Genomic DNA, 14,117 nt, shown 5'->3' with positions numbered 1-14,117 from the left:
CCCTTAATTTATGAACAGAAGAGAAGTGCCCCCTTCATTAATGGTCAGAGGAGAAATGCCCCCTTCATTGAAGGTCCGAAGAGAAGTGCCCCTTTAATTGATTGCCAAGGAGAAGTGCCCCTTTCATTGGTGGTCAGAGCACAGTTGCCCCCTTCATTGAAGGCCAGAGTAGAAGTGCCCCCTTTTTTGATTTTTAAGGAGAACTGCCCCTTTCGTTGATTGTCAAGGAGAAGTGCCCCTTTCAATGATGGTCAGAGGAAAAGTGCCCCCTTCATTGATGATCAAAGAAGAAGTGCCCCTTACACTGATGGTCAGTGGAAAAGTGTCCCCCTTCATTGATGGCAAGTGGAAAAGTGCCCCATTTATGATTGATCAGTGGAAAAGTGTTCAATACAATGGTGTTCAATACACTGATAGGCAACATCAACGATCATCATTTCCAGTGACAGATGAACAAATGCGTTCTGTACACACATCGTCCATTCTGTTCTATAGAGGGGCATAAAGAGAGGACAAGCGAGTAGCACCCCACTGTGCTCCTCTCCGTTGACTTGCATAGCAGTCATTGATGGTCAGTGGAACTGTCCCCTTTACATTGATAGTCAGTGAGGTAGGTGTCCATTTATATTCGTGGTAACATATCTATTAGTTGGTGATAACTGGGTAAAATGCTCCATATATTGATGGCTATTAGGAAGAATGCTCATTACATTAGTGATCATTGGGAAGAATGCTTCGTTGATTGGGGATCAGTAGGAAAAATCCCCCTTATATGGATGATCGGCTGTAAGAATGCTTCTACATTGGTAGTCAGTGGGAAGACTACCCTTAACATTAGAAGTAGTTGGGAAGTATGGTCCTTACATCGGTGGTCAATAGGAAGAATGTTTCGTACATTGGAAGTCATTGGGTAGAATGCTCCTTACATTGATGATCAGTGGGTAGAATGCTCCTTACATTGGTGATCAGTGGAATAAATGTTAGTGGGTAGAATGCTCCTTACATTGGTGATCAGTGGAATAAATGTTAGTGGGTAGAATGCTCCTTACATTGGGGATCAGTGGGTAGAATGCTCCTTACATTGGAAGTCATTCGGTAGAATGCTCCTTACATTGGTGGTCAGTAAGCACAATGCCTCCATTTACCTTTCACAATACAGATGGACAATGACCCAAAACATACAGCCAAAGCAACCCAGGAGTTTTTTAAAGCAAAGAAGTGGAATATTCTTAAATGGCCAAGTCAGTCACCTGATCTGAACCCAATTGAGCATGCATTTCACTTGTTGAAGACTAAACTCTGGACAGAAAGGCCCACAAACAAACAGCAACTGAAAGCCGCTGCAGTAAAGGCCTGGCAGAGCATTATAAAGGAGGAAACCCAGAATCTGGTGATGTCCATGAGTTCAAGACTACAGGCTGTCATTGCCAGAAAAGTGTTTTCAACCAAATATTAGAAATGAACATTTTATTTTCAGCTTTTTAATTTGTCCAAATACTTTTGAGCCCCTGAAATGAAGTTATTGTGTAAAAAAAAGGCTTTAGTTCCTCACATTTTTATGCAATCTTTTTGTTCAACCCACTGAATAAAAGCTGAAAGTCTGCAGTTTAACTGCATCTGAGTTGTTTCATTTTAAATTAATTGTGGTAATGTACAGAACCAACATTAGAAAAAAGTTGTCTATGTTAAAATATTTATGGACCTAACTGTATATCATCCAGAAGTTCTTAAACATGTGCTTTGCTCATGCAGGATTCTCTTCAGGCTTTCCCAATGGCACTAAATGCCAAACCCTAGCACTGCCACTGAGTGGAAGGGGAGAAGTGGTGTGACTCACAATCCATGAGCAGCACCCAAAAGGATGCCCTGCAGCTTTTACCCCACCCTAAAAAGAGAGCTGCATGGGTTTAGGGAAAAGCTTTCATGTAACATGCCACTAAACATTCTGAAAAGGAAAAAAGTTTTTTAATAACACAAAGCATTAATGCAACCCCCATGTACCCATTGTGTATTGTAGTATATGGCTTTTAATATCAATATAAATATCTTTTTCTCTCTTTTTAGAGGTATATACATTAGACCTAAAGGAAGGGAACCTATAAGGAAAGTGGAACAGGGGGACTTTGGAACAGTTGGGTGCTGAGGCTTCATAAGATGTTCATCCAAGTCTATGATAAAGAGCAAGCTGTGCAGAAGACTGGCAGTTTTTTTTTGTCATACATTCAATATTCTCATAAAACGGTAAAGCTAAATGAAACTGACCACCATTCCCTGCATAAGAAGATCTAATCTCCTAACTTTGTATTGCTGAAATGCCATCTCATTCTGATCCAGTTGTTAGAAACCTCAGCCTTGCTTCCAGCTCAAGTGCCACAGGGTAGTGCAGCTGGCTTACTGTCAGATAATTACTCACTAATTAGCAGGTTTGGATGGCTAATTATATCTTTGTTTTTTTTTATACTAAATGGATTAGGGGTAATGGGAATCTGGCCTGACTGACTTTCTCCTAAACAAACTAAAGCATTAATTTTAAATGCCATGCAACATTTGCTTTTAGGGCCCATTTACACTCCTGCACTGCGGGATTGTATACAATATTGCGTACCAGCAGTCGCATGGTGACGCACATACCACACATTGTACAATGCAGTGCTATTAATTTTTAACAGCACCCAATACACTTTTGGAGAACAATGTGATAAATCAAACGTTAATGCCGTATTTTGTGCTGTGGTTTGTGCCCAAATATAAATGGCAGCTCCACGTAGAAAAAAGGCATTTACTTGTCTTTCCAGTGGCTTTCACCCCTTTTTTTTATTCCAGCACTGCAGCCTCCATCAGTGTTTCTTTATTAGAGTTCCTGCAGAGGTTGCCAGGGGTTCCTTGACTAAATATTATTTTATGACTTAAAGGTTTAAGTGACAACAATGATCTTTTGGGCTATCAGTAAGGGTGGCATTTTTCCTACTTGCCAGCAATGTACAAGACAATATACTAATTATAGCATAGAAATATACTATATAATACTATAGAAGGTTGAGAAAGGCTGGTGTATTTGGAATTCAATATGGGAGAGCCAGAATGGTTTCTTTTTTTCTGATTGCTGACCAGGATATTTAGTCCCATAAACAAGATGTGATGTAGTATTCTCAGGCTTTAAATATAAATGTGTATTTTATAAATCCGTGCACTGGGTGTATATGTGTGTATAACTTATATATACACACACATACACTTTCGGATCTAGACTACAAGCCCTACAAAGACGTTAATCCTTTGCATTGCTTGCAGACAGGAAGAGAATTAAACCGTCCTATTTCAGCAGTCATGCTGCAACCACAAAAGTGAAATGGCTGGCAAGCATTTTTCTGAAAATAGGAGCTGGACTCATTTAGTTGTCACCCTGGCCAACTCAAGCTGCCGCTCACTAGCTGCTGGGGCATGAAATAAGATGCCACAAAGCCTTGTGCAGGGGTTAGATGAGCAATGTGTCTTGAAGGCCAAGATTCCAGGGCCAGAACTGCTGTTAATAAAGAGATTTGTCTTCATTTGGCAGCCCTGTCTGAATCAGGATGAGTATTTGGGAGGCGTGTGTATGAGGAGGGGGTTGGTATTGAATCATGGGTTTCCTACAATAGACTAAGACGTTCCGATCTTCATGTACACAATAGTGATTTAGTCTCCCTATAGACATTCACGGGAGTTTAAAAAGCTTAGCTTGGACTACTGTGATCCCCAAGGGTATTGACATACATTAATGTCTGCCATGTAGAATATTCCTCAAGGTTTACATGGTGCTGGGGTACAACAGTCTGATTTCCACATAGGTAAGAGTTAAGGCCAAACTCCAGAAAGATTCAAGTCACCAATTCATGTACTTATTTTCTTTAAAAATGAACTCAAGTGTAACTAAAATAGATTGTAGATTACTGGTTCTAAAAAGTGGTGGTTGTGTTAGTATAATCAGGCTATAATTTCACAAGACTTAAAGCAAAACTAAATTTTAAAATGAAAAGTGTGAGTAGGCAGATTCATTATTAGGGAAGGAATAGGTGGTAATAAATACTCACCTACCTGTTCACAACCTTTTCTTCAAATAACACTGGGCTGCACATCCAATGCAGTCAAGTAAACCCCATCTGCTGAGAATGCTTGTGCATGGTACTTACATGATGCAGGTTTGGTCAATTAGGAAAATCTAAAACCTAGAAGGGCTGGGTAAATACGTTGCACCCACAATATGGCAAAGAAAGTGGAGAATATATTCTATAAAAATGTGATCAGGCAGATGAGTTTACTTTATTGCAGAAGGGACATCATCTAGCCTATCAGCAATAAACAACCTGCCTGCTCGGAATTTTTAGACAGGTTTCAATCTTTAAAAGAGAAAGTAATGGAAGAGGACTGCTTGCTGCTATAGATTATTTATCCTTGAACTATTTTCTGTTTTGTAGAAGTATTTAGGGCAACTGGAAAGACACCCAATCACTTCCACCCAATCTTTGAATTTACTCTCCTGCCCCATGTAAATTTCAATTCTGACATTCTTCTGGAAGTCCCTGAAGATTTTGAACTATCTACCATTAGGCTTCAAAGTCCAGAAGCCTCCCAGAATTCAATAACTTTAGGAAAAGAATTAATTAGAAAATCTCAGTATAAATAAAAAAAGAAGACACCACACAAATGCGCTGATATTTAGTTTCTTTCATAGATGGACGTTTTTGGACAATCACATTATTTTTTACATTTGACCAAAGAGGTTTGTTGTAGCAGCTTCAGTCAGGGTTAAAACAATGTATTAAGGTTTTTTTTTATGATAGAAGAATTGTCATGGATAGTCTAAAATTAATATATATATAAAAAAACAAACAGACGAGTTCAATAGGGAATGAATGGTAAAAGAGGACGCTGTTATCTCCTCTGAAGAGCTACATTCCTGCTCCCTGCTGATGGGAGGCCACTAATGCGCCACTTTGTCCTTACAGAAGATCTGGCCAGTGATGGCTAATGGCAGCTACTGGCTTGATTGCCAAAAAAGGTTGAGGCAGTTCAATGGTCATTATTATTTCATGGCAATTCAAACAGGGGTTCCTTCCAGTAGATGCTGCAGAGGGCTTTTATGTGCTCCTTTCTCCTCGTCTTTACCCTCTGCCTTCAGCCATTCCATCTTCTGTATGTGCTGCCGGACAGCGTCGGCCACACGGGCATCGATCATGGCTTCTGTCAAAATGCCATCTTCTGAGGCATAGGCTGCAGCCTGAAACAAATAACAAGAGTTTTAGGAAAAAAGAAAAAAGCAAATACATTCCAAACCTCAATATTTGCAACACATCCCATATGATATTTCCAAACACTACTAAGAGTATCTGTGCCATGTACTGGCTGGGGAGATTTTCTTAATGTTGTAGGGATAGGTAGTCAACAAGACTAAGAGTGAGGTGATAGAACTCTCTTCACTCAGGGCACGTAAGGGAGATGATTTGTGGTAGATAAGAGGAGATAGAACTTCTACCAGGTTAATTTTAAAATCTGTATCTATCCTTGGTAGATTTATGAAGTCTGGACAAAATATGATGACAAAAAAAAGTAACAATAAGCTAAGAGATTTGAACTATGTTATATCCAAAACATTAGCAAAAAAGCCATACAAACACTATAAATAAATAGGTAACAGGTAATGATTTAGAATGAGCTTGGGTGGACATCAGAAATGCTTGTCATTGGACATGAAACTTTTTAAAGAAATATCAGAATTGCAGTATTTTTCTTGGGTCATTGTCTTTTTGCATATAAAAGAAACTGTACAACGGTGTATATTTTTACATACAAAGAGGAACGTTATATGAGCTTCAAGCAGTGCAGACATTCTTTGAAATATTAGAAGACCACTCAACGATAATTGTTCTGTGTGACACATGGCTATCCAAAGCCTAAGCTTAATCTAATAATGTTGCGTAACAATATGCAGGGTGTTCAGGAAGTGCATTGGAAATTAATAGGATAACCATGCACCCTAACTTGTATATGGGTGGTGAAATTCCATACAGATGGCGAAAATTGCTTAGGTTGCCCAGAAAACATCACCACCTTGCTTGAACTTCCTTGAATCTGGCAAAAATAATAGCGAAGATCTTAAGCTTTCCATTTCCTCCACAGGATGCAGAAGGAAAATCTGCACAAAATACTTTCCACTTTAACTGTAAAATCTGGAGCATAAAATATAACCTCCAATGAAGTTCAGTAAAGAGATTTATTACCCCTCTAATCAGTAACTCTCGGCACCACATTTGCCGAAATAACAATCAGAGCAAGACGGAACTAAGAGGATTACTTCCACAAATTCCCCCTTACTTCATCATGTAAATTGCTGTGTCAGAAGCAGATTGTGTGCCCGACACTCACAGAATTCCCTCATGAATCCTTCTAGGTCAGATATCACTGAACAGCACACAGCTAAAAGTGGAAAAGGGCCAGGCCGACCTCTTTCCCCACACAAATGATAGCCCAAAGGTAATCCCATCAGGACTTCATTTTAATATTTACGACTGCAATACCCAATTGGGAAATTTTAATTTTACAGCCGTTGCAGGATTACAAACCAGGGACCCTCCTGAGTCTAAATAAAGGTCAACGTACTTAAAATTGATCTATTCACTAAATTATGGACTCTTGTACTTCTCAAGGGCTTTCCTGTCAAGGGGTCCACGCCTTGTTCACCATCTTCATCAACAAAGGGGACAGCAATATATTTAAAAACCTAACAAAGAGAGATCGATAACAGCAGGGACTCTGTGTATCCCCATAGAGAAAGAATTATTAGGAGAAGAGGTGGAGGTGTAAAACTAGACGCCATCCATTTACAAATTACATATCAGTTCAGTAGACCTGGGGCCCATTCACACCAGTCTGTCCTTGCATGTAACAACACAAAAGTAAAAATGTGGCGCTTAAAATTCTGAAATTTTAGCACCAAAGTTTTTCTTATATGTTCCAAGTCTGACTGACATATGCTTTTTTTTTAGCGCAGTTCCCAAAAACATGTGCATGATCATCCGTTGTGCAGCAATGGAACTTCAGTTCACAATGAATAGCCCCACCATGCTCATTTTACACAATTGCTTTATGATAAAGAAAAAAAATGGAAAGTTTTGATGTGAAATTAAAGTATATTTACAGACTAAACTATTTTGCTGTGAATCAGAAAGAGCTAAACCAGATTCCAGTGTGTAACCAATGTGCTACATTTACCTTTATTTTCTATGTTGTAGACAAAAGAAAAGGAGTGGAAATATCTCTATAATTATGCAAATCCTTCAGTTTCTACAAAAGGAAAGTCTTCCAAAAATTTCCATAATTTCTAGTTAGAGTAATAATGGGTATCAGGGCACCTGGAGAGAAATATGCCCTAGTAAGGATACAGACAGCAAATAAAACCCAACAAAAGGTTCTTTGTATCTGAACATTGCGGGCTCACACTACACAGTCCATAATGGCCAGTTATATCACCAAATCCCACATAAACATCAGCGCATGTAGGTTTCAGGGGAATGACAAGCCAAAAATACCTTTTGTGCCTTCTACTAAACACTAAATTAGCTATTCTTATTGTCATATAGTCATTTATGGTTAGGTTGTACCTGGAATTCTCCAATATAGTACAATATATACTGCCTGATACCAAGGTAAATCTGTAGTACAATATCTGCTTGAAGTTCAGCTTTAAACCTGGCTAATTCAGAAACAAAATTCCAAATAGAAATAGATTTTTTCAAGAATGATCCACTGCATGAAACCCATTATGAACGAATTTACTGATACTTGTGCCAAAACGTGTATTCATCTTCCAAAGCCATCTCCATTTTCTTCTTCAGTGTCAACAGTGCAAGGGGGCTACGGCAGTCTGTGTGTAGCTTCAGGACACAAATGACATAGAGAAGAAGTGACAGGCCTTCCCAAGCTGAAAATAGGTGTTTGTATCTAGAGCATTGTATCATTGTGATGTGTGCAGCACTCTCCCCCAACACTGCAGAGAGACCGGGACAATACCATGAAGATAGTCAAAGCAGGAATCGCATTTACCACAGCCCTAATGAAAATGCTTGGCAACATAAAAACATTGCTCACAGGTCTCTGGTACTCCATTATTAGTAAGATTCTGGTTGTTACTAAAATCTCACGTTTTACCCTGGTATTCTAATTTTAAATCTGTTTCTATATTTTTAAATCTGCAGCTTGCACTTAAAGCAACTCAACATTTTTACTTTACATAGAACATTTTTACTTTACATAGCCTCCCGGGATACATACGTCACGCACCCTGGGAGGTCCTGGCCGCTCCTTCTGCGCATGCTCTAATCTCGGGCATGCGCAAAAGGTGCATTTTTCCTCCTAGGGGAAAGAGATGTCGATCTCACGCATGCACAGCGAGATCGGTGTCACCCATTCTCAAACCTGCGCAGTGCATGATTGGGTGATGAAGAAACAAGACGACGGAAGAGAAGATGAAAGATGGCGGCCCCCAGTGCTTCCTCTGCCCTGGGACAAAAAGGAATTCCAGGACGACGCGGGACTGCATCGTGGGAAGGACCAGTGCCATTGCCAGTGAGGGACCCACTGGATTAAAGGTAAGTGTCCTTTTTTTATTATTAGTTTACACCTCTGCTTTAAGTAATACGGTGAACTTCCCATGAAAGTCCATGTTTAGGTATTTCCAGTAATAAAGCGACAACATTCTGTTCCCGTGTTCTAGTTGCTTCTGCATTATCATTGCTTTGCTCTATAGAGAGGGGATGACGGGTGAGCAGCAGCCCGCAGTGTTGACCTCTATTGAAATACACAGCAGTTGTTACCAATCAGCTGTTCCATCAATGCTCAGTGCAGAATGATGATTGATAGACATCATCGAGGGAACCACTGTACAAGTCAGATTTTCACTTGAAATGAGCATGAAAATTTTGGGTGATGATTACATATGTACATAGCTTAAGTCTGGAACCAGAGGACACCTGTCAATGCTACAGCACATGAGGAAGCTGAGAGAGCCCCAACAAGGTTTGTATATCTGGCTTTGTCTAAAAAAACAAAAACAAATGCGGTTCTGGGCTTCTCGTCAACCACTGAATCTATTTGAAAAAGGTTTCCTATAACTACCTTGGATTCCCCCAAACAATGCTAAATCATATTGCTAAGCTGACCAATTTACACCCATAATTGTCCTAACTCTCATGAATAAAGCAGTGGAAAGAACAATTGACAGTAATATGTATCTCCAGAGTACAAAGACTGAATTTCTTTGAAAAACACACAAAAAACCGTTGCGATAAAAAACCAATTAAGATAAATAATGGAACAATCTTGGGAAAGCCGAATCATGCATTTTTGGTAAATCCCCTTGCATAGTGTGACCTACCTCCCCCCACCCCCCCTTACCCTGACAATAGATGCATCCCGCTCCATTAACTAGATTAGGATATTTGTTTAGTGCCCTGTATTGCTGGAAGGGTTAATGGCTGCAAAGGGAATTGTGCAGCCAGTAAAAGTGAACACATGCTCTGGTTAATGAAGGCCCATTTCTATTCATGAATGCTGGAGAAGTTGGAGTATTTACGCTCTGCAGCAATTTCAGTGTAAGCAGTTTTATCGCCAACTCCCGCAGCTGGCAGGTGAAAAGGCTCATCTTCCCCTCAAACTGCCTTCTTGAGGGATTTTCCAGTGCAACGGCTGTGTAATGTAGATTAACTGAAAATTCTTCCTCCTTTTATGCCGGCTGAAGGTCACCGGGAACAAGGAGACATGTTTGGAGGACGATGGAGCACTCTAACACTCTCTAGTATGACTGGCCACAAGTACATCAAAACAAGCCACAGAACTGAAGGGATCAGTTGCAATCAGTGTAGATTTTCAGCACTAACTGCAGTGTAAATCCCTACTAAATTATCTGAGGATGCTGTACTGCAGTTCATATTTGTTTTGGTGCATGTGTGGCTTTAAGTTTAGAGGTCATAATGGGCAGCACGATGGCTCACTGGTTGGCACTCTGGCCTTTGCAGCGTTGGGTCCCAGATTTGAAGCTTGGCCAGGATACTATCTGCATGGAGGTTTTGGGTACTCCGGTTTGCTCCCACACTTCAAAAACATGCAGTTAGGTTCATTGGCTTCCCCAAAAATGTTCTTAGACTGTATTAGAGATTAAAATACATTAACATTTAATTATAGTGGAGCCATTAGATTGTGAGCCCCTTTGTGGGACAGCTAGTGACATGACTCTGGACTTTATAAAGTGCTGGGTAATATGTTGGCGCTATATAAATACTGTGTAATAAAAATAATAATAATAATAATATTAAACTTAGGGATCAGCACCAGGCAATAAGCGTTTGGGGCATATTCAGACTAGCGGTACTGTACCAAAGTGACACCAGGCAGTAACAAACCATCCCTGCTAGGTTTGTATAACACATGTGCAGGACTGTGCAAAAAAAAAAAAAAAGAAAAAAAAAAAAACTCCACATGTAGAAGAACAATCGCCATGTTTTTTTGCCAATACCTGTTTTTAAATAGTTGTCACCATCCTTTGAATTTCAATGCTGCTGGGTAGCTTTATTGATGGCAACAGTGCACTGTGCATGTGTAATATAGAAAACTGTAGACTCCACCAGAAACTCATGTGACATGGTGACCATGTAGGACAATTAAGAGAATGAGACAGTTGGGATGGCCTAGCCATGCATTATGGAGAAATCCCTTCACTTCCAGCCTGGGAAAAAAAAGCTTGGGGTATATTCATAGGGTAAATGCTAGAAGATTGTCGAGACCTATGTTACCATCATCAACAACCACCAATGAATTACGATCTGCTTGTTGAATCCAAAGCTTTATTGGCCTTGTTCTTCTGCAGCACAATTTGTGGAACTGTGGAAGTAACCCAACAGTCATAAAATGGCTAAATTTGCCAAGTCTAGATGAGATCCCACCCATGCTTGCTTGGGCTTTAGAAATGTGAATGTTTGGTGCATTAGATTCACTAGAAATAGTCATTACACAACATAAACACTGTGCTGAAACTCAATTATTAATAGCAAAATTAAAAATTAATTGCCATTAAACATTTACAAATGACAGGGGAAAAAGCTGTAGGTATCTATTACACAGAGATAATTGCATGTTTTCACTTAAAATGTAATGGAATCTGCAACACAGCTGGCAGCCATTAATATCCTATTCTTTGTTTGGACACATTTCTGCAAAACAACATTTAATGAGTTAGTGGACTGCGGCCATGCTTTAGAAGAAGCTAAATGGCAAGATGAAACAATGAAAGCTACCATGATATTAGCAGTGCCTCAACATAAGAGATAACAAGGTGTAGGTGGTCAGTTACAGAAATATAGTGCAGGTGCTCTGCAGTAAGAAATAACACAAAGCAAGTACAGTGTTCTCCCAGCCCCTTTTTGCAGGGCGCACTACCCGGCACTTTTTGAGTTACCAATTTCTCCGTACATAGTACAGTACCACTACTATATCATATAGAAAAGTTTTGCTCTCACCATTACAAATACATCATACCATGCTAGTCCCATACTGTACACAATGCCATTGTTATCACCGAACAATCTGTAATGTAGACTTGAGGCAAAGCTACTAAGCCTAAAGAACATATTACTGAATAAAGTTCACATTCTGGGATCTGCACATTACGGATCTGCACATTAGTGAGCTTATTGCTGCATAATTATTGGCAATTGCACAACAAACATTAATTATAACAACGCTTTTTGCCAATTCTATGACTGATGGACAGATATGTGAACTGTTGTGACAGCTACACCAGGACTACTTCCACCATGTTAACATAGAATCCTAACATTGTTTCTCTAAAAATACAGTTTTTGAACACCGATACGAATGGTATAAACTCTTGGTTAATGGGTAGGTTTATTAAACACCAACAGAGGCTTGTATGGAAAATGCTGCCATAACTTGACTTTCCCCAAATCTGATACTTCAGTGGTGCTGGTATGTGGAACCACTTACTGAGTTCCCATATGTTTTAAAGATTCCCCTGACAAGATCTCCAACAGGACAGAGTGGCTACAAAGGTAACAATACAGGAAGCTTCCCCATTAGGCTGCATGACTGAACAATGTCTAGCAAAATCCTGGATTGAACCACATATATTCTTCAACATCACTTGTCAAGGTTAAACATTGCACGTACCAGCACACACACCTAATCGTCCTTGAATTAAACAATGTCAGCAGAGAAAGGGTGACGTCTAGGAATGGAGGAACGTACGTAAAAAGGAGCAGATGGAAGGATGCTTAAAACCCCCTCACTGGCAGCAAATGAGTTAACATTACATTTATGTATTTGTTTTATAAGCCGCAGAGTCTGACAGCATTATCACCGGAGCTTAATACCTATAAATTGTTCATCCCTCATATGTCACCAGCAAACCCCTGCATCTTGTCGCTGAACACTGCCATGCTTTGCGCTTGGCTGCTTTTCTGAATGACTTTCTAAAAATAGCCGAGCTGCGGGGTCCCTGCCTGCCAGGGGAGGTGGTGGAAAGGAGGGGAGGAATGAGGGATGAGAAAAGATGACGGAGAAGCGGCTGCCCCTGCCGAGAGCTGCTGGCGCACTAAAAAACCGGCATCGCGCCTCATTCATATTCATACTTCTTTATCTCCCCCTGCGGACACGTTAACCCATTTCCGCAGACTTGGCTGACAAAGCAACTCTTCAGACGTGCTGGAAGGAGAGATACCCTTTACCAAGGTTACCCTCTCGGAAGAGACTGGGACACTGGAGGTTACTGTGGCAGAGTTCATGAATTTATCAGGACAGGTTTCAGTCCCTGTTGGTTAGGCGGGAATCCGCCGGTTTCTTAATTCACTGCACGCTACTAAATAATGCAAAGCCTACTAGTAGACATGGATAGAAATTCATTCCAAAAAGGCATTATGATTTCCAAGCTACTAGAACTCAGTGGCTGAAGGTTTAGGAGGGGGGTGTCTTGCAGCACTAAGGTTCCAGAAACATTCCTCACCTAAAATGGTTCATTCGTTTTGGCATCTTTTCCATTTCCTTGGATTTATGGAAATTGTTTCTAGTAATTCATGTAAAATCATTCTGACAAATCTTTATTTACTTCTATAGCGCCAACATAATCCAAGATGTTTCAGAAGATATACATTATACCGTCAGGCTGTGGCCATGAGGGACTTACAATCTTGCACACAGTCATTGCTTTGTGCAAATAGATGAATACTAGAATACTGTTGAATTGTGGAAAGTAAAACATAACAGGTATAGATATAGGGACAGCTTGATGGGCTAAGTTACCCCTGGTTTCACATGTCAGGCATGATTTCCCATGCTGCTCTTGTCCACCTGGGAATTTTGGATGTTCTTTTCCACTTATGGATTTTCCATTTCTTCCCCTTTCATTCTCCTTAATAAAAAATACGTCAAGGAGAATAGGAGCCCTGATAATGGTCACAGCAGATGTACAGATGCAACATCTTAATAACAAACACACTGATGGAAACCTAAAAAAGATATTACAGACTACAGAGGGGAGGTCCTAGAGGGCTTTGTGTTCTGTCTGGAACAAAGCTTTTACTACATTGGACATTGTGAGCTGCTTAATTTTCTTTTTGGACTAGGAGGTATTATTAATAATAAACAGGATTTATATAGTGCCAACATATTATGCAAGGCTGTACATTAAATAGGGTTTTCAAATAACCAGACAGTGACACAGGAGGAGATGACAGCACCCACGTAGGAGGGCACTTTTAGGGGTACATCTACCAACAACCAAAATATCAGTCTTGGCCAGACTGACCCTTTACCTGCAACAAAGTGGGCTCAGTAAAAAAAAAAACACAGGTGGACAAAAAATGGTGAACTTGAGCTTTAAAACCTGTTTTTTCTCCATAGAAACGAAAAATGTCGGAGCTTCCTCTCCCCAGAAGCCCCATTGGAAATCCTTGTTCCACTCTGTAGCTTCCACCCTGAACCGGACTGAGCACATCTGCTGCAAAGACTAAGATGGGGTGAGTGGGGGGAATTACATCTCCTCGTAATCCAGCACAAGGCTGACAAAAGGCAGA

At 40.2% G+C, this 14,117-nt stretch overlaps 1 protein-coding gene across 1 annotated transcript in view; it reads right to left on the bottom strand.

The window, feature by feature from the left end:
• Nucleotides 1–4,686: 4,686 nt before the first annotated feature.
• LOC140340694 (ATPase family AAA domain-containing protein 3-B) overlaps nt 4,687–14,117 on the bottom strand; it is a 44,790-nt gene continuing 35,359 nt past the window's right edge. The window contains exon 16 of the mRNA XM_072426045.1: nt 4,687–5,257. Within this exon, the coding sequence (XP_072282146.1) occupies nt 5,078–5,257 (180 nt within the window). The 3' untranslated portion in view covers nt 4,687–5,077. The remainder of the gene's footprint in view (nt 5,258–14,117) is intronic.

The sequence above is a fragment of the Pyxicephalus adspersus genome, chromosome 11, assembly GCF_032062135.1.
Source record: "Pyxicephalus adspersus chromosome 11, UCB_Pads_2.0, whole genome shotgun sequence".
In the NCBI taxonomy this organism is placed as follows: Eukaryota; Metazoa; Chordata; class Amphibia; order Anura; family Pyxicephalidae; genus Pyxicephalus; species Pyxicephalus adspersus.
Note: the sequence above shows the minus strand (reverse complement) of the source record. Positions and strands in the feature narration are given on the sequence as shown.